Here is a 21,133-nt window from a genome sequence, read left to right as displayed (position 1 = left end):
CTGTCCCTGTAGATGTTTGCAGTCCCCTGTGTCAACAGATGCTGTTCATGGAAACGAGCCTGTCGGCGAGGGGACACACTTGCTTTTTATGCCTCAGACCCATTATCGGAGTTGATTCTGGTTGAAATCATGCTCTGATTTTGAAACATTTGGGTTACGGTATGATTACAATCTCCAGAAACAAAGTCTTAAGTAGTTTGCACTCACTTTGATCCATCACTAAATCATTATATCACTGAAATCTGAGACAATTTTCACTGCTCTTTCACAAAATGGCTTACATGCCTTCGGATATTAACAGTGTAGTTGTCAGCATCTTTGTATACCAATATCTTTGTATGTTGTTTCAGATAATCTCCTTCACAAAGAGGTGACATAGAGGCATGTATGTTTAGTTGGTTGAATTCTCACCCAAAGATTTTTACATTTGTGTCTGTTACAAGCTGTTGAATAAAGAAAATAAATAAAGTCAGAGAAGCTGGAGAGAACCTGCTATGGAGATAGATTTGTATGGCATAGGTTAAGAAAACTAAATAGGAAGAAGGAATTGAGGTTGGAGGCAAATTCACTGGATGTTCAATAATTTTGAAAACGGTATCTCTGTTTCAGTCTATCAAAAGAGATCAAAAAACCCCAAGCAATAGAGATGTGATTGTAAGAGAGCATAAACCAGAATGTAACAAAGCTTGATCTTCATTAAAGGGGTACAAGTCTGAAATAACTGGCATCTAAGAGCTAGGAAGCACTTTTAGCTCTAGCACCTTTAACATAACTTTGAGGTTGAAACCATGACTCCTGGCCCAACTGTGCGATAGTGTTTTGCCTGCCTTAACAATACCCCCGAGTAGTCTCTGTCAGTCTGTTCATATCGTTGTACATAAGAGACATGTTTGAAAGCCTGTTGAAATGTAGATTTTTTTTTGGTAGATTTTGGGTCAGATCTTCTATATCTTATATAGCAAAGAAGTATCTACAGCCAGGAGAGGAAGCAACCTCATAATCTTTTCAAGCACAGTGTGGAACCCATAAGTAGGTGTTGTGGTACAACCAATCTGCTGGAATTATTAGATGTTGTGTTTTTATCTCCAGTTTTGGTATCCAGCACGATGGAAAAGAGAATGACTGTGAGCCTGTTGGAAAGCGCCCATATATTATGTCCCGACAGTTGCAATATGATCCTACGCCACTCACCTGGTCGCAATGCAGCAAGGAATACATCACACGTTTCCTAGAGTGAGTGATCAGGTTGTAGCATTTCCCTGAAATGAGTACAACTGTGTGTAAGATGTTTATGTGGAGTTTAAAGTAAATCCTGTATTATTATATTACTAAATGTAGGGTTTTGTAGTGTGCTTAATTCCCACGAAGGGCATGCCCGAAGCTTATTCCTCACTTAGTATTTGGGAAAAGCTCCATTATATCCTTGTTTTCTGAAAGTGAACTCGAGTCTTGCCATGCTGGCTCAGATTTGGTGCAACCTGCAGCTCTGCAGTTTTCAGGGAGAAAGAAGCCTCTCCATCAAGGACTCTGATGGAAAATCATGAGACTTTGCCCTTGGCCACAATGACATGTGCTTGAATTCAATGACTTGTTCAAATTCATTATGTTCTTTTTAAGAGCAGCAATATCGTATAACTTCAGCCAGAGGCTGTGGAGTGCTCTGAAGCTACCCTGCAAACCATAATGACGTTGTGATGTTTCTACTTTGACAGGCTATATTTTGCCTTTGTAAACCCTCCTTACTAGATGGAGTGCTGTTTGTTAGTGGCACGTCAGCATAACCTAGCTGGAATCTATTATTTCCAAAGGCCGTATGCAAAATTACTATTAAGAATTAGATATTGGAAGTCTATAGGAGTGTCAAAAAAGTGTGCTTGAGGTTTTTTTAATATGCATATTTTTGTCTTTTAGCCGTGGATGGGGATTCTGTCTGGATGATATCCCCCAAAAAGAAGTGTTAAAGTCCCCAGTCATCGCTCCTGGAGTGATTTATGATGTGCATCACCAGTGCCAGCTTCAGTATGGTTCTAATGCTACTTTTTGTGAAGACATGGACGTAAGTACTGTTTGTTTTTCTTCATTCTCCTAATAAGAACTTGAGCTTCTCAAACAGTGAGGGAATGCAGTCAGTGAACCTCAGTTGCTAACTACAAATGCAGCATGTTTGGAGTTTCATAGGCTAGATGTGCAGTGCAGGCATTGCCTGTTTTAATTCTGTTCTGCAGATTTTGGAAGTGAGTTGTTGCACTGTTTGCCTTGTCTTTTGCAAGACCTTTACTGAATCTCACCCTATATCTGTTGTTAAATGCCTGTCCTTCAGCAGTGGGGTAATTTTGCTTTCAATGTTGTAGTCCTGATTTTAGATAAATTATCAATGCAGCTTAAATCCCGTTTTAAAAGATACTTCAAACTTAGAGCTTTCAATTGACCAAGTCATTCTGGGAACAAATCTTCAGTTCCAGGTTTTCTGAAGAAATCATGGTTGTGCTCTCTTCCCATATGTCCTGATTTTTTGCACTCTTAATGGTCTAACTAATTAAAGGAAATGTCAGTCCATGCACCTTGAAGAATCTTTATTTTCCCATCAAACCTCAGGTTTTTATGTGACAGTGCATAACTTACAAAGTACCCTGGGGTCTGTCTCGCAGCACAGTGAAACAGTGTTGTGTGGGGGGTGCACAGGTGCAGCATATTTACAGCAGCACAACTCTCTACAAGAGCTAGGAGTTACTGCAGAGAAACAGGTTATATTAGCTAAGGTGCAGTGGTATGGTATTTTAACAGCACCTAGCATGTTCAGAGCTATTTGGCTTTGTACAGCACTTTTCTGCATAAGCAGTTCAGAAGTATTGGTTTCAAGTGCTAATCTAGCTAAGTAATCGCTAATTTTTGTAGTGTTTTGAGCAGTAACATGCAGCAGACATTGCAGACAGCATCCAGCTGGATCACCCTGTTAAACACAGCTGTGGTAGAAGTAGTGTTATGGCTGTCGGCAGTGCTGAAGTGTTTTTTAGGCAAGGTATTGCGCACAGCTGTGGGCTGGGGACTGTCGATGTTGACTATTTATTCCATTCGGATAATTATGTGTATCCTCATCTACCCTTCTGTTAGGGAGGTTATTTCTGATTAATCTTCTGAGCCTTAATAGGTAACATGATTACCAATGCTGAACTGCAGCTCCTGAATTTGAAGCAGGTATTGAAAGATTGCTTTCATTACATGATGTTCCAGTTTTGTCAGTTACTGTATGTTTGTCTGTTGGTACAGATAGAAAATTGAAGTGCAGTTTTGTAGTATTGGTTCATTCTGTCTATTCTTGTGTTTGAACCTAGCAGTCCTTTAAATTTAACATCTCCTGATTAACCAATTTTACAGCTAGGCATATCTCAGGAAATTAATTGGTATAATCTCATTTTACATTTTACTGGAAGACCTGTGCTTTGCAGGCAGCTGCATTGGCAAGGGAAGGAACTGTGACTAGTATAGACTGCGTGGCATGTTGAGTGATCAGTATAGTCATTTTGTTTAAGAGGTCTCACTGTTCTTTGCTTTTCCACTATCTTCTTAACACTCACTCACTGACCAGGCTGCATGTGTCCTGTAACTTTTAATGTCTGCCTTGGATCCACAGACTCTTTCTGAGAGAGGAATCTGCATTTAGCTGAAGATGTCCCAAGGTTCGGTAATTACTTAGCAAAGACTGAGGTTTATAATTCAGGGAATGGTTTCCATGAACCTCTTAGGTAGCAAGTCTTCTAGGCATCTTGAGAAGTACAGAAATATTGTCCCTCTAATAAGGTAGAGAAAAATTACAGATTGGGGAGAAAGAATTTTCCAAGTGGTAGGGAGATCCATAGCTTCCTATAGAGCAGGCTGTAGGAGCTCAGAATCCTTATCTTATTTATCTCCAAATATCCCTCTTTATCTCCAAAACTTCACTAACTTCAGTGAAACTGGGTTTTTTTTGAACTCAACTTTAAGGCACAGACCCTGATCTCATAGACTGGGTGGAAAGTGCATACCACATTGCTGATGATAAAAAGCTCTTGCGCCTTGCACTGAGTCCATGGTAGCATCATGAATGTCTGGCTGTTACCAGATGGAAAAAAAGCTGTGTGTACATGGAGATCAGTATGGAAAAATTCTTGTAAAGCTGAAGGATTTCCTCCATGAACTCTTGACTTTGTAATCTGTGAGCGCACCTCCTAAAAATGTAACTGTCTGTGGAGAGAAGTGTTCAGTTTCTGTGCCTTTTTCTGGTATTTGAGGCACAGTGCAGGAGTACACTTCATACACTAAAAGCACAAAACATATTCTTTGTACAAGAGAGAAAATAGAGAATGAATTTCACAATGAAAGAAAATTTATCACCCGAACACTTGGGTAGCTCTGCCTTAAGTACCTGACAAAAGTGGCTTCACAATGAGTTGCTGAGTAGTGCTGCTCTTGAACTATAAATTGGGAACTGCAAAACAACCTTTAACTTTGCACATATATTGTCCAAAAGTGGCTAAATAAGCTGAGATGCAATGCCGCAGACATTGTGTTGCAACTGGAGATTTGGAGTGCTTTGAGCTGTTCAGTACTGTCAACTTTCCTTCTGATGTTCTAGATGAAAACCAAGGTGAACACACAATGCAGAAAGTAAATAAAAGGCCACTGTCAAAACAGACTGCCCAAGCTGAGCTATTTTAAATAGAAGCAGGTCAGAAACCAGCAGCCAAGTTTTGCATTTCACAGCTGGCCACATATTGCTGCTGCCTCATTGGGGCTGGATTTTTGCAAGTGCCCGGTTCCTGTGTTGGTACTCAAACCTGGCATGTTGCTTGTTCTGAGAATCCCAGTGGGAGCTGTTAGTGGGATCCTTCTTGGCTCCTTTCTCTGATGACACTTAACGGCTATCCCTGATTTCACAGGTAGGTGCTGCCAGCGCTGTTCCCCCTCCCAATGCTGAGCTCCGCAGTTCAAACAGCCTCAGCCAAGCCCTGGCACAGAGCCCCTGTGCTTTTGCTTCTGTTGTTCCAGTGGGAGTGCAGTCTTTCTGATACCCCTGATTTCTCCAGCTTGGAAGTGGTCTTCCACAGAAAGCCCTGCTCATTCAGGAGTTCCCAAGCATGCAGGACTCCTGTGTGTCAACCAAAAGAAAAGCTGGTGATGTGAACTGAGGAGTGGGGAATAGCCCTTGATGTCTGTCCTCGCTCTCTAGGGAATAGTTCGAACTTGAGCGGATGACTTGTTATAAGGTAGCTGTAATGTTTCTTGACTTGACTGTAAGGAGTTTCTGTTCTTTCTGTGAAACTGACCACTGCACATGGAGCAGCAGCTGAAATGCTGTGCTGTACTGCCAATGTACTGCATTTAACTGGCACCAGTTTCTGAGTAACTGAATATTCAAGCAAGCATTCACTAACCAGAGGCCTTACTCTACCCGGATGAGTAGGCTTTTTTCTCTGCCGGCTAACCTGGACTGGTTATTTACATCGTTCCCTTGCTGTTTGCTTGGCTGATGTTTTAAGAGATCTGTGTTTTGATCTCTTTCCTCATTCAGTTTTGGGACCGCCATGAATATTAACCTGGCTGTTGTACTTGGGGACATAATGTTGGTTTTACTTACCCAGCTGGCTTCCTCTAACCTTCTTTGATTTCACCATATGTTTTCAGACAGACAGCAGTGCAAAATTAAACATTGTATTCATTAGTACAATGCAAATTAAATACAAACTGTGTTCACCTTTGGTATAAACGGTAGTGCTCAAACTTTGTAAAGCCTTTTTTCCTGCGTGTAGCTGGCAGCTGAGCAGCCAAAGAGAAGAATATTTGAACTCACATAGTTCAGGTAATTCACTTGATAGAAAGTATTCACCGTTTTGTATTTCTGAAATAGTCCCTACTTGTACACTAATGATACTTGGTGGGTCCTAACTTGTGGAAAACCCCAAACATTTGGCTCTGGAAATGCAGTCCTTATAAGGCTTTGTAAATGGATGTAGAAGACTGTGGCAGACTCAAAAATCTTGGCCATAGGAGTTCAGCTCTGCTTCAGACTGCTGCAGTTTTCTTTCTTTTCCAGAACCTTTGCCAAACACTCTGGTGCTCAGTGAAAGGCTCCTGCCGCTCCAAACTGGATGCAGCTGCAGATGGAACTTGGTGCGGAGAAAACAAGGTGACTGTGAGCCATGCTGCCAGCAGGATGTGCTGCCTTCAAAAGAGCAGCAGAGGATGCATAGCTCTGCCATTGTTCAGTGTGAAAGAGGGGTATCCTGTGACATCTCCATTTATATTTCCACCTAAGTTTTCAACCTTCAGGGAATGAAATAACAAATAATTCACAGTAAGATTTTCCTGTGATAATAACCTTAAGCTGTTTGTCCTTTCTCTTCTCCAGTGGTGCTTCTCTGGTGAGTGTATTACAGTAGGCAAGACTCCTGAAGCAATCCATGGCGGATGGGGCGTTTGGTCATCCTGGTCCCATTGCACAAGGACATGTGGGGCAGGAGTTCAGAGTGCAGAGAGACCGTGTGATAACCCAGAGTAAGCTGAGTACACACTCTTTTCTTTTCTTACCTTTTATTCAAGATCTTTGAGGTACTTACGACATTGGAAACTCTTGTATGGGGCTGTTACCAGCAGGTGCTTACAGCAAGACAGACACCTGAACACCTCTCCTTCCCAGTTAAGCATACCTGTGTAAAATTCAATAGGCTCACATTTTACAGTCAGCACCTCATTCTTTAATCCTTACCCTCCATGGAGCTTATTGCTACAAAAAATGAAAAAATCCTGTCATTTAACATTCAGGCATTGCAGAAATAGTAAAAATGTTGCTTTAATAATACTGCCATGAATAAATAAATGCCCTCAAACACTGGGTAAGGACAATAGCTAGCAATCTGTTCCTGAGGGAAGTCAAGGAACTCACCTTCCGTGTTTTGTTGTAGTCATCAGCTTTGTTTGAGCTTCAGACGCACGAACTGATAGGTACAGAACATGAAAGGCAGAATTTTCTAATACATATTTGAGTTCATGAACGCCCTACATCTCATTTTTAGAAATCACTAAGAGTCTAACAGCAGAAACCACATTACTTTTCTGGAAGAACTGTCAAACATTCTGGAAAATACGGCATTTTGGGAGAGTTCGTTTGATAAGGTTATTGGTCGTGAGCTCAGCTGGGCAGTGTACCAAGGACTTCTTTGGAATACATGGTTTGTCTGGATCTCTGGGCTTCATACTGACTTGTTTGGGTACTTGAGCATGTGAACGATATCTCTACCCCATCAGGGATTCAGTTTCACCTTGTTATCCCAATTGGAACCTGAAAGACATTGCTCTTTTGAGACTATTTTCACCCAGGATCTCCTGTCCTAGTCTCAATGTTCCTTTTCCTAGACCACAATTTGGAGGAGACTACTGCACTGGAGAAAGGAAACGCTATCGCATGTGTAACATTAGCCCCTGTCGCAAAGGCTTGCCAACCTTTCGTCAGATGCAGTGCAGTGAATTTGATACAGTTCCCTACCAGAATGAATTCTACCACTGGGTTCCCGTTTATAACACAGGTATGAAGCTACAAGTTTTTTTAATATCTCGTATAAAAAGTCAATTTTACAGAACTATGAGAAAGTTCTGTGAAGATGAAAAGTCACTGTAAGTATAACTGGCACCACACTGAGAAGGTAATGCTTCAGCAGGTTCAGTATTTTACTGCCCTGTATTGCAGAGAGAGAATCAATGCCTCTGCCTTATAACTTGCTTTGCAACAGCTAATTACTAAATAGTCATGGTAATAGTTACTACTATGCAGTTTGATTCTCGGTGTATGCATAAATGTGAAGTGTAGATTATCCAGTAGAAGCTAGCAACAGAATTTTTTAATGAAAAAATAAACTAGTTAAGGAAGTGAAGCTCAAGACTCAACTTTCAATTTCATTTGCCAGTAGTATTTTTTTTCAGGATGTTTTTGTGCCACAGTTATTGGCAGTTCTGAATAGGTTTCCTAAATTTCAGCTACTGTTTCAATTTCACCTAACAAAGGCACCATGAAGATGAACCTGGATCAGACAGACTTCCAGGATAATTTCTGATGAAAAAAAATAGTTGATAGAAGAAGACTTTTTTAGAAGGACTCCCAGTAAAACAAACCATGGTAAATGCTAAGAGCCTAAGGCTTGTAGTCCAAAGCCAAATTCATAAACCATTTTCTGCAGTTGCCTGTCACTGAAATTGAGATTCCAGTCCTCTGTTACTCGTGTGTGCCACTGCAGGGTACAGCCTTGGTTCTCTTCATGTCCTCTCTACGGCAGTGCTACAGAACTGGTAGCTCGTGTGTGCCTTTCTTACAGAAGGTCTGCTTCTAAAGGGCATTAAGAATCATGAATCAAATGGCATTCAGATCAGAAAAACACCTTTCCCCCATCCCTCCTTTCTTCCCGGGCTTAACTTAATTCCTCGTTTCTCTGTGTCCTCCCCTGGAGCAGTGCAGGGGGCTGGGGAATGGGGGTTACGCACAGTTCACCACATGTTCTTTCTGCCGCTCCTTCCCCCTCACTCTGCCCCTGCTCCAGCCCGGGCTCCAGCCCACGGCAGCAGTTCCACGACCTTCTCCGCCGTGGGTCCTTCCCACGGGCTGCGGCTCTTCACGCCCGGCCCGGCCCGGCCCCCGCGGGGGCACCGGCCCTGCCCCAGCCCGGCCCGGCCCGGGCTCCTCTCCCCGCGGGGCCACGGGCCCTGCCCGGAGCTGCCCCAGCGCCGCTGCCCGCGGGTCACAGCCCCCTGCGGGCACCCCCTGCCCCGGGGGGGGCCCTGCCCGGGCTGCGGGGGGGGAGCTGCTCCCCCGGGGGCTCCGCGGGCTGGGGGCACGGCCCGCCCCGCCGGGGGCCGCCCCGCGGGCTGGGGGAGCCGCTGCTGCGGCGCCTGGAGCCCCCCGGCCTCCCCCTGCCCCGGCCCGGGGGCCGCGGGGCTGCTGGGCTCGCTCGCACGTAAATACACGATCTGAAATACACGGTCCCTGCGGCTGCCACCGGCACCGACGGGCTCGGCCTTGCCCAGCACCGGGCCCAGCTCGGAGCCGGCTGGCACGGGCTGCACCGGGCACGGGGGCAGCTTCTGGAAGCTTCTCACAGAGGCCGCCCCTGTGCCCCCCGCCACCAAAACCTTGCCCTGCAAACGCAATACAGTTTGTATTTTGTTATCAGGCATTTTAAATCATCTCATGCTGCACGTGAGATACAAGGAGAACATAAAATATCATGAGGTTTTTCTAAACCCTGAGTGCACGTAACAGTTTTTGTTTGCAAGCATCTAGTCGAGTAAGTGAAATCCTGAGGTGGACATCCTGTGACATTTTAGACATTCTGTGTTCCTTCATCCTGCTGGAAAAACAATAAATGATCTATATGGTCACAATTCTCTCTCCTGGCTTTTAATTTGAAAACTTAGGTAAGCCAGTTCTAATGAATGTCACATAATTAAATATTGCTGTAATGTCCTTTTCTGTTCTGTAAACTACTTTTACAGGAGGACTGGGACTCTTTTGATTATGTTATCATGAGATATATATCATATATCACATGTTATGATTTGGTACAAGGTAGGATGAAACAAGCAGCTTTAACAAGCAACCTGGCAGAAAAGCAGCGAATGACATCTCACTTTTACCTAGGCTAACTATATTTAAGATTCCAATTGAGATTTTTTCTTTCTGTTTTAAATGAGTTTGAACCTGTTGGGGAACTTGCATAGTCTTTTTGTGGATTTGCTACAGAGCGCAGAAACCCATGTGCTCAAGCTGGAGCACCCGAGGATCCCTGGGAGTCTTAAAATCATGTCATAGAATCATAGGATGGTTTGGGTTGGAAGGGACCTTAAAGACCATCTAGTTCCAACCCCCCTGCCACGGGCAGGGACACCTTCCACCAGACCAGGCTGCTCAAAGCCCCATCCAGCCTGGCCTTGAACACTTCCAGGGATGGGGCATCCACAGCTTCTCTGGGCAACCTGTTCCACTGTCTCGCCACCCTCGCTGCCTAGTATCTAATCTAAATCTACCCTCTTCCAGTTTAAAGCCATCCCTGCTTATCCTATCCCTACATACTCTTGTAAAAAGTCCCTCTCCAGGTTTCTTGTAGGCCCTGTTTAGGTACTGAAAGGCTGCTATAAAGTCTCCATGGAGCCTTCATTTCCCCAAGATGAACAACCCCAGCTCTCTCAGCCTGTCTTCATAGGAGACATGAATGAGGGGGACTTCCAAGCTCAAGGGTGGCTAAAGCATCCAGCAGCTCTGACCAGGATATTTTCTGAATTGTTCTCATGACCTAGGCCCCTACTTTGACATTTAATCAGACTTCAGTGCTAACGTACTACTCTTGCCATCAGGTTGACTCTATATTTATTTATTTCATACCATTTAACAAACTACATATATCTGAATCTGACGGCTTCTTGGGGCTTAACTTCCATGTAGTAAGTATGAGTCCTACACTGAATTATATAAATACCTTTATTTTATCAGTCAGTGCCAGGATCATCTCATGTACTAGCAGATAGGGGTTCTGTTGCTAGTGTTCTAAATTTCGTATTTCTTACGAAATACGTCTGCGTATCAAGTAAGATCTGTACTGATACGGTCGCAGGGGCTGAGCTAACAGCATGAGATAATGTTTCTGCTGCTGCTGGTTTGAAATTAAACTTTCTGTTGGAGTTCCAAGCATGGTTAAAGTGGCAAGTAAGTTCACCTCAGCCTTTTTTTCCCCATTTTGTCTGTACATGGTAATTGTATTTTCTAATTTTCTTTAGTTTGGATTTTCTTGGCCAATTCCAAGTTGTCACAGAGGTGTGGGTTTATAGAGAAGAGGCCCACCTCTTTTCTTCCTCATCAAGTAGGAAAAAATATTGAAGTCTTCTCTTTTGCTGGCAGACACATTAATCACATCCTTCAGTCAGGTTAAGCTGGATCCTTCCTGCATGTGAACTCATGAGAGTCATCTGCAGGGGAAACAAATTTAAATTGGGAAGGGAATGTTTTCCTCTCTAGTTATATTCATGTTGTTCTGTTTACATTTGATGAGTCTGAATTCCATTATAATATACACAGCGGGAAAAAATCACGTGCCTGAATTTTAGGATTTTTTACTCAGCTTTGCTGACTTGCATCCTCAGTCCCTTCTGATGACAGATAAGTTACTGGGCACTTATGGGAGCTCTGTGGCTTCAGATTCCATTACATCTGGGTTTCTTTTGTGTATTACAGGATTGATCTTGTATTGTATATGATCTTGTTTCTATTCAAATCAGCACCATAATCTTGGTGCAGGGTATGGGAACCACAGACAAAAAAATGGGATGTAATTTTTCTAGGCTGCTGAGTGTTGGTAGCACCTTAGCTAAACTCTTATGTCCAGCTAGGAGCAATGCACTGCCAGAAGGATGCAGCCAAACGAGGAGGTTTACAGGACAGCAACATGGAAGTCAAATGATTTGAAAAAGTAGGTTGAGAAAAGCAAGTTTTGCTCTAGAAGAGAGAAGTTGGAGTGAGTTAAATACTAACTACTTGAAGAGACTTTCTAAGGGTATTTAGCATGCTTATCCCTGAGCTAGTAAAGATACAGGCTATGAGGATTGCATGGCTCCGTGCAGTGTTATGTCCAGGTCTGGAAGAAGCTGTCAAGATCCCAGCAGTTCTGTGCCCTTGTTAACTGACTTTAAAACAGAACCCCATGGTCTTATCAGCACGGTTTGAATGTAGCTCTTCTGCTTTCAAACTTCCATTTGGCATCAAGTTTTCTGTCACTGTACTTCATACCGCAACATCCCATCCCCTCAACTCAAGCAGTACAGGAGTCCCCAGAGAGAAGCAGATTCAACAGTTCTTCATGTCCATGAAAGGTAGGGCAAGCAGAAACAGCCAAAACATCACAAGGGAACTTTAGGTTACACATTAACAAATCTTTATTGCCGTATGGGTTGTTAAACATTAGAGCAGGTTACCTAGAGCGCTTAAGGAATTAATACTATCATTGTAGATATAAATACAATCTCAGCAGGAGCAGTCTAAGTAGCTTTGATCCAGCTTCGGTGTGGAAGGACAAATTAAATCCTGTAGGTTTTACGCAGGTAGAAATCAGCTCTGTTTAAATGGGAATTCAGTGCTTTTTCTGAACAAGGTCATTACCAAGTGTTCACAGATGGATCTAGTGTTTCATGCATATGCTGGATTTCAAGAATTTCTGTATATTTTGGCCTAAAAGTTGCTAAAATGACAGCCTGTTTGTTGAAGTCTCATGATTTGGTCAAATTTGCTGAAGTAACTGAAACTGAACCAGCTCCTTTAATGAGTTCCTTCTGAGCAACCCTAGTATTCATATTGATCTTAGTTTAGTGGGTTTGGATTTTCAGAACTGAAATAAGATTTAGAAAATCTGAACTCAATGCCAGTCTTTGCTTTCAAATCCTGCTGTCATTTTGAGAAATGTGTTTATTTTCCTTTTATGTCAGTTTGCTTTCTAAAAATAGGAGATGAAAGTACTTTCTACACCTATTTCTGTTCTGTGTTTAAATGTTAGACTTGTTGAGAACAGTGACTGATTCTCGTACAGTTTATTTACAGTCCTACAATAATGAAGCCCTGATCTTTTGTCAGGTGCCTGTGCTCAGCTGTAAAAAAATAATGATAGATAAGTAAATAATTTTAGGAAATGAATGACTAATACAGTGCTAGTTTAATTTCCTCAGTGGTGCCCTAACTATCCTTCCATGCAGATGAAATATCAAAATAACTTGGAAGAATGATGGTAGGAGTATAAAATTGGATAGGATTGAGTTTGTGCGGAGGTAGCAGTAGCCTCTCATTTCCAGTGGGGCTCTGCAGAAAACTGGTAGGAAGAAAGGCAATGCAAAATCTGTGGGTCAGGTAGCATCTAATTTGAGATCAGTTACTACAGTTATGGAAACGAGGAAAGTTTTCATGCCTTCCAAGCCCTTCTTTGAATCATGAGCCTTTGCAAGTCTGTAAGTTTGCTTGTTGTTTCTTTTTATATTGGCTTAGTAAGAGAGTTATCTTTCTCTGCAAACTTTTTCTGAGTTATATACTTAGAGAGAGCATCATAGTTATGACAGGAATATGTCAGCAGTCAGCACTGCCTACTTGTTCATGCTCAGTGATTTCTGAAATTAAGTTGGATACCATCTTGCTTGTTATGTCAACACACAACTAGGGAGGAGGTACAGATATCAAACTGCTGCTCTTCATAGTTCATTATGAAAAATGTAGAAACTGAAACGGCTTTCTACAGAGTCTCTGCCTGTTAGCGTGGGTTCTGAGCAGGGAACAGACTAGCTGGAATTCTGGGATTCTTCTTTACATAAGGGTATTGTGCTTTCTGTTTAAAAAATGCATTGAGAAGGTAAGCAAGGTGAAACAAAATTTAGAACACTAAAGTGGTCTAATTAGCCACATGTCCAGAAAAAGATTTCTGCAGATAGAAGTAAAATTACTTGCATCACTTATCATGACAGCTCTTATCAGAACGACTGATGGATGTTATGGCTGGCAGTTTTCAGAGGGACTGAGAGCTGGTAAGGATTACAAACTTCATGTACTTGCCTGAGACTTTTTTGTAGCTCCATCTCTATTGATATTCTTGAACATGACTCACAAGACCTTGAATTCCATGAGTTTTATAACCTTGGACCATATGTGTCCTCTGCCTCTAATCACTCTACTGCCCTTTACGAAGGCATCTGTATTTGAGAAGCCACTAGCACAACGTTGTTGTCAGTCCTAAGTTAGCTCTACTGACAAGAGAGAAAAAAGAAAAGTCCTCGTTAAGGTTTTGGGTTTCCTTTAGTGTCCCTTTTTTTTTGATCCCAGTTCTGCAGAGATCCTGTTTGAATGGGATGCCTAGTTTTAAAGCTTAGGCTGTGTAGGATTCAGTCCTTAAACTGCAAGCTCTTTGGGCAGGACCTGTCACTTTTGTGCACTGCATGGTGTTGTGTACATGTTGGTACTGTACAGACCAGAGCAATGAGAGTTTCTTAGCATTATCGAAAGTTTGAATTTTGCTCATTACTAGAAATTATTCTAATTTCAAACATAGTTCTTTGTATGACACAAGTCAGGACAGTAAAGGAGGAAGAGGGAGAAAGAAATTCATTAGCTGAGATGTAGAAGATTCATAGTTATCCTGCATTCCTCCGAGAGCAAGGAAGCTCCAGGATGAAGCTGTCACTCAGCAGAGGCACCTCTGCCACACACAGGGAGGTTGAATTAAAATGGCTAAATAATAGTGCCTTGAAGTTCCTACTGACTGGCGGGTTTAAGGCCTACTGCTTTCCTCAGCAAAGCATTTCAGCTTACTGAGCATGAACAAATTGCTTTAGCGCATGGCTAGACTGAGGTCTTGGAACAGGCCAAAACCAGAAGACAGTCCTCTGTTGCTGTCCCTCATGGGTATGACAGTGGGTGATTTTTTTATTTTTTTTTTTGTTCAGATAGCTCTGGCTCTGCTGGATGGTTTCCAGGGAGTGATAAAAGGGCAGGGATTATATCTGCCTTTGCTTTGACCCTGGTTTCAGTTCTGACTCATCTTCCGTGTACACAGCTTATTTATCAAACTTGTATCCTTTGACTCTCTGAAGCCTGAGTTTCAAAATTTCCCTTTCCCAAGGGCCAGTGGCTGTGAAGCAGGGCAGTGTGTATTTGGCTTTTCTTATTCTATGGATGGAATAGAGTAAGGCTGGTCCATTGCAGAAAATCTTGTTTCAGACACCCACAGATTGCTTTTGCCACACCTTTTCTCTTCCCTGTTGCTTTTGTGCACATCTATCCAGGAATAGCCTGGGTCTGTCAGATCCACCAATATTGCCCCATTTCATAAGTTGCCAAGCAGGGAAAAAGTCCAGTGTTTGAAATAATTAAGTGCCAGCAGATAGCTGAAAATGAGCAGTGATGTGACACTCTACTGACATGCAGAAGAGCAAAAGCAACCATTTGACTGCTGTCTGAGAGAGGCTGGCAGCAGTGATGAGCAGTTATAAATTATCTCTGAAATCACAGAGTCATCAGCCAGTGGAAAACTGTTGCTTGTCAGTGTCCTTGGCAGTCTCACCCCTAGATTCCTCCTTTCCCTTCACTGATGGCATTTGGTTTTGCTTGTTTCCCATCACTTTCTTCATCACAGTTGATGGCCTCATTACTGCGCAAGTCAGCCAGTTGGCTGGATGTTAATGTACCAGCAATGATGGGCATGGAGGTGTGAGGGCACCAGCCTCTAGCTGCTTCCTAGAAGTCCACAAGTGGCCTTTATCAGGCCTGTGTCACTCTGTTAGCAATACAACCCTGGCTCTGCTAACTGCTTCTAATTAGGCCATTTCTGTCAAATGCTATGGAAAGTGAACGGATGGTGCAGTGAAGACACTCAAGTTCAGGGTCCTGCAGAAGTATTTTCTGAGAAAGTATCTTTGTTCTCCTTTCAGCAAACCCCTGTGAGCTCCACTGTCGCCCAGTAGATGGTCATTTTTCAGAAAAGATGCTTGATGCAGTCACCGATGGTACTCCTTGCTTTGAAGGAAGGCATAGCCGAGATATCTGTATTAATGGAATGTGTAAGGTATTGGGTATGTTTGCATGTTTCTTTCTCTACAGTTTTATAAAGTTATGGGAAAATGTTGTTCAACACACTGTTTTTGAGGATCGAAACCAAGTACTTCATTTTATCATGCTTCTAATGATCATGGAATCAAGTTTATAGAAACAGCCTTTTGAAGTAGATATAAGAGTCATTTCCATCCTTTTTAGCAAATCCATTAGACTGAGTGCTAATTACTTTTGGTACTTTTTAAATCCTCTCTTCTTCTTCCGTTATTTTAAGTCATCAGTTTAAGAAAATCTGTGTGTTTCTGATGAGATATTTTCACAAAGGATTGTAGCTTTAAGGTTGTAATTGGTGTCACTATTCTCTGTGGGTTTTTTAATGAAAATGCGGTTTATCATTACATATTATGTTAGTTCTGAACTGACTTGTAATAGGATCAGGCATTTGCACTTGAGCACAGTAAAAATAATTTTAGTTTACGACAGTAAATTGAATAATGTTGTACAATGAGATTATGGGCAAACACAGAGCATATAGTTCAATAATGTTCTGTTTATTGAAGAGTAAGTATAACATTGTCTGCATATTCAGCATGTTCATAGTAGGTTTCCAGGATGATATGTGTGTTTGTGGCATTTGAAGGTGTGTTCTGTAACTGCTGTAACACCCACAGTCTTAGCATTGGTTTTAGTGAATTTAAAATGAGTACTTTACTTGCAGGGGATGTAGGTACAACTACGGCTTATTTCTTCAAAAAGGGGATTTGAGTCCTGTACCTCCTTGAAGCCTGATAGCTGTTTTGCTTTTCACGTCTTCAGAAACGTGTCCTGTGGAAACTACGTTAGCTTACTGTTGGGAGCTTGGAATTGTATGTCCTAGGTCATTGAATCATATAAAAATTAAGAAGGGACTTCAAGAAGTCTTCTGTTTCATCCCTTTACAGAATCATGTTGCTTTTTGACACTTCTCACATTCTTTTCTTAAAGACTTCTGGTGGTAGAAACTCCACATTTTAATTGGTCATTGGTATACCCTCTCTGAAGAATTTCTGTTTTATGAGAATGCCAGTGCCTCTGAGAGTGTTTTAAGCTTTCCTTGCAGGATATGCATTTGTTAAAGGGAGTTAGTGAGACTCTACTCGAATTCACAATGAAGAGATTCTGCTTGGCTTTGCTGGGAGCCGGGATGGGCTTTTAACTATGATGGTGAAAGACCTGACCTTGCCTTGAGCAGTTCGAGCTAGACGTAAACACGTATTTAGCCTATTGAAACATGGTAAATGTTGCGTACCGTATCAGTGCTTTTGACCACCTGGAAGAGGCCAAGAGCTAAACTCAGAAGGCTGTCTTTGTGATGTTACACTTTCATTTTCTGATTTCCAGCCCAAATGGACTGGGATCACTATGGTTAACTTTAGTTTCCATATACTTTCTGTATTGAACCTTGCCTGTGACAGTTCAAATTGATACCTGTTTCAGAAACAGCAAAAATTAACTCATTCAGAAGTGATAGATCAGAGGTGAAAGGAAAGCTAATTCTAATTGCAGTTAGATACCAGATACACTTCAGCATTAATAGTTCTGGAGACCCAAAGCCTTTCTAAAAAATTCCCTCCAAGGTACTGGTGCTGTCATAAATACAGTTTTGTCAGAATTTCGTATGTTGACTACTGCTGCACATCTTCTGACAAACAGAATCACAGAATGAACAACATGATCATGCAGCTGCCACAGATGAGACCAAATGATGAACAGGTAACCCAAACAGGTCACACTTCTGAAAGACAGTGTATTTTTATCTAAAATATGTACTCAATATAACAGTTGAGGGTTTTTTTCAAGTATCTCTGCATAATTCACTAGTATTTTAGTCCAGCTAGTTCAACGCAAGACATACATTACAGGTCACAGGGAGTAAATCTGGAAATGCATTTAATATAGTCAGTCTGGTACATCATTCTTATACTCCGATAGCAACCTGTTGGTAATGATGTGAAAAGGCAGTTCACAAACTTTAGTGGCAAGGTCTGTTAAATCACTTTTCTGGTTTTCAGTACTATATCTCACAAAAGCACTTCACATTTGTTCTGAGTACTAAAATAATACTTCGCTTAGGTCTGAAATTGAGCAAGAAATTTAGACGGTGAGATGTTGTACATTAGATCCACTGTTCGTATTGCTCACATTTGGTGTGCAGAGTAGCTATTTTTTAACGATAGGGTTCAGAATTTTCCTGGTGGATATGTCAAAACAAGATAGACTCAGATTCAATCAATAATTTAATCTCCTAAATTCATCCGATTTCAGTATAACTTTGCAGTTTGCCATCGTTTTGTTCAGAGCAATTAGAGAAACTGGTCTTACCTTGATAGCTAGATGGGGATTAAGATCCCTTATTTTAGCTGCCAGAGGTATACTGGATGCTTTCCTAACCACCTTGGCAAACCCATAATGTGCATCTTCAAGTGGGAAGCAAGTACAGACAGGCATTGGCACTTATGCACATGGTCCTTGCATTCTTTCCAGTATATGGAAAAATATATTTTGTCCTCATTTTGTGGAAAAGCTGCCTGTGCCTCAGTGCAGAAGGAAGCCTTACTGGTGAGGTGTTGGTATGGTATTCCTTTAGAATTGCCTTATTAATTCAAAGGCAAGCTGAAGTTATTAACTCATTGGAGGGCCTGGCATATAAAATAGCAGGGTCCTCTCTTAGCTTTGTCCTTACGCAGAAGAGGAGTTCCCTAACATATGTAATGCTGTTAAATCACTCAGTTCACCAGTGGCTGCAAAGGGGGACCTCGAAGCTGTGTGCCTGTGGTTGCAACCATATTTTGTTCCATGTGGTGCTAATATGGAGATGAGAGATGGAGGCCTCTTAATCCTTTTATTGTATTTGCACCTAGCCTGGCCTTCCTTCAGGTACCTTCTTAGACCCTCTGCTGTCATGATGTATGACTTAGGAATAGTTTTGAGTGGAGGGAGCCAACAAGTTCTGTCAGTAATTTAATCTAAAATCAAGATATACCTCGACTAGTTTTCTATTTGACCATATTCTTCTACATCCATCCTTTGAGTGTCACTTTTTTCCCCTTTATTTGGAAGGTCTTTAAAGCACATGACCTATCTTCCTGTGTTTTAAACTCTACATCACAAGTGCACTGTAATTCTTACTAGAGCAGTCAGTTGCTCCTCCAGTGTTACAAGCAGATACTGCCACCAGTGTGTGTTTGCTGAGCACTGGTATGTACATGACCGAGGAATTTGGTTAAATACAACCCCTAGCATCGCCTAAAAGTGAGGGCTTACATGGTGTGTACACTGAGAGTTTGTGGACAGTGAGGATGGAGGACCTGGCATCTCTGTTGTTAATAGCAAGCATTCATCTCCCACACAGAACTCTGATAGGTTTAAATGACATTCAGTCATGCAAATCTGTGAGCTGTTCTCTGTGGTAATTCACAGTTGTTATGCTGAGAGACTAATGGTGTATTGGAGAATTACACAGCTATGTAGTACTAGGGATGAAAATGGGTTTTTTTTCCTCTTGCTAAAAAGCAGATTACACATCTCAGATTTTTTGTAGTAGCTTTACTGCCTCTTACGGTTCATTATCCTCCTATGACTGCTACCCACACAGGACATTGATTGATTCAGTCCCATCTAGACAAAATATAAGAGGAATAGGTGCATATAGGACAGCTTTCTCCCAATTCAAGGCAACATCATGGCCAACATGAAATTAACATATTTTTTTCATTTGGAGACCAGTGGGGGAGACAAACGGAAGAGCTTAAAAGCGTAATGTAGCATCCACATAACTTTGATGTTCAGGCAGTACATCCAGGCTGTACCCTTCAGCACATGCATGGACTTTTTGTATCTGCCCCATGCTGTCAATGTGACACAAGTGTCTTTCCCTCTGGATGTGGCAAACGGGTAGCAGTATCTCTGGCTGTTTTCCTTTAGTCACTGAGCAGCAGGAGAGAAATTGTTTCTCCTTCCTGTAATGCAGCCAGACAATTCAGGTCATTATTTCTGCCTCTGCACTGTGTGCCGGGACCAGTCTCAGGTGCATGAAAAAGGCTCTTGGTGAATGGGGCGGTGACAAAGGGCTGCTTGGAGGGATGCTAATTTGCACTGCACATGCTGTGTCACGCAGTGGTTGCTGTAGCACAGCATGTTTCACTGGTAGGGGTGCACAAGGACACATGTGTATAAAAGAGTCAGAGCCTAATTGTTGCTGATTTTTTTCTGGGTTTATAACCTGCATTTAGTCTCCAGATCCCTTTTAACAGTCAATATGGCAGAAATTTGAGACATATTATTTAAGGCAATTTTAGAAAATATGGCTACTGCTTATCTAGAACAATCAGAAGAATGAGGAAAGCAAGTAACAGGGAAGAGGAAGCATCTTGAAATCTGTCTATCAGATGACAAAAATAATGTGATACTCACTGGACCAGGAAGATAAAACATGGCCTGGAAATTAATGTTCATGTAAGTGTATTTAGAAAGAATGACTGCTGTTTATTTGGTCACATGAGAATATACACTTTGTGATGGTTATTAATGGCCTTGTAAGATGAGGCCCTCTGTCTAGAGATGAAGGTGATTGCACCAGCAGCAGCACCCCAGAGCTAGGGGCTAAAATGATAGCTTTATTTACTGTAAAACGGTAAATTGCCTGCCCTGCCACAGTTGTGTGCAGTGCCTCATTCTTGGGGAGCCCAGCATCCCACCCTGCTGCATGTACAGGTAAGACTGATGTCTGATCAGATACCAACTACATTTCGAGTATCAGAGGAAAAACAAAATGCAAACTTCTGTGTTTGCAACTAGAAGGGACAAACAGATTCCCTTCGTGTTGTAGTGATGTCATATTTTGATGCTATGGATGCGTTGCTAAAGGATGGCCAAGTGGGGTAGATCTGAGCTGATTCTGACTGAGCTGATACAGAGTACTGGCCACTCAGCAAGCACCTGAAAGGCAGGAGTAGTGCTGCCACCCCCGCTCATTTGCTAGTGCCAATGCAGTAGTTCAGGACTGACTTGTTCAGCGTTTGGGGATTTTTACACTACACGGTACTCACAAGGGAAATATGCTCAGTGACGTTAATTTCAAAGTGTCTGATTGACAGCCTCAACTAGATAAATTACTTCTGGGTGGAGCCACTCAAACAAGCATGAACAGAAACCTTTTCAAGAACATGCATTTTCTACCAGAAAACGCTAATTCAGCAAAAATTATTCGATTTGAAGGCAATTTTTTTTAAGAAGTTCAAAAGAGAAGATCTAAACCCAGTTGTTAATAGTATTCTACAATAGCAAAACATGAAGTGCAAAGGGTTCCATTTCCAGATTTTCCCCAACTTTCTTTTTCATTTGTGCATAGAACAGAAAATAAACCTAAACTTTCAGAACTCACCAGAGAGGCTGGTTACACCTCTGGTTTAATAAAAAACCTGATAACAATGACTTTACTAGCTGTTTGTAGGTAAGTAACAAATGTACTGGTAGTACAGTAAATATATTGCAGAATGCATC

General features: G+C 41.9%; 1 protein-coding gene across 2 annotated transcripts in view; it reads left to right on the top strand.

The window, feature by feature from the left end:
* ADAMTS12 (ADAM metallopeptidase with thrombospondin type 1 motif 12) overlaps positions 1-21,133 on the top strand; it is a 161,993-nt gene that overhangs the window by 93,713 nt on the left and 47,147 nt on the right. For both annotated transcript variants that reach the window (XM_055698833.1, XM_055698832.1), the window contains exons 8-13: positions 1,090-1,233; positions 1,912-2,056; positions 6,071-6,163; positions 6,386-6,531; positions 7,390-7,559; positions 15,472-15,605. In XM_055698833.1, coding sequence (XP_055554808.1) covers positions 1,090-1,233; positions 1,912-2,056; positions 6,071-6,163; positions 6,386-6,531; positions 7,390-7,559; positions 15,472-15,605 — 832 coding nt within the window. The remainder of the gene's footprint in view (positions 1-1,089; positions 1,234-1,911; positions 2,057-6,070; positions 6,164-6,385; positions 6,532-7,389; positions 7,560-15,471; positions 15,606-21,133) is intronic.

This window comes from Falco cherrug, chromosome Z (genome assembly GCF_023634085.1).
Source record: "Falco cherrug isolate bFalChe1 chromosome Z, bFalChe1.pri, whole genome shotgun sequence".
In the NCBI taxonomy this organism is placed as follows: Eukaryota; Metazoa; Chordata; class Aves; order Falconiformes; family Falconidae; genus Falco; species Falco cherrug.
This window is presented reverse-complemented; position numbering and strand designations above follow the sequence as displayed.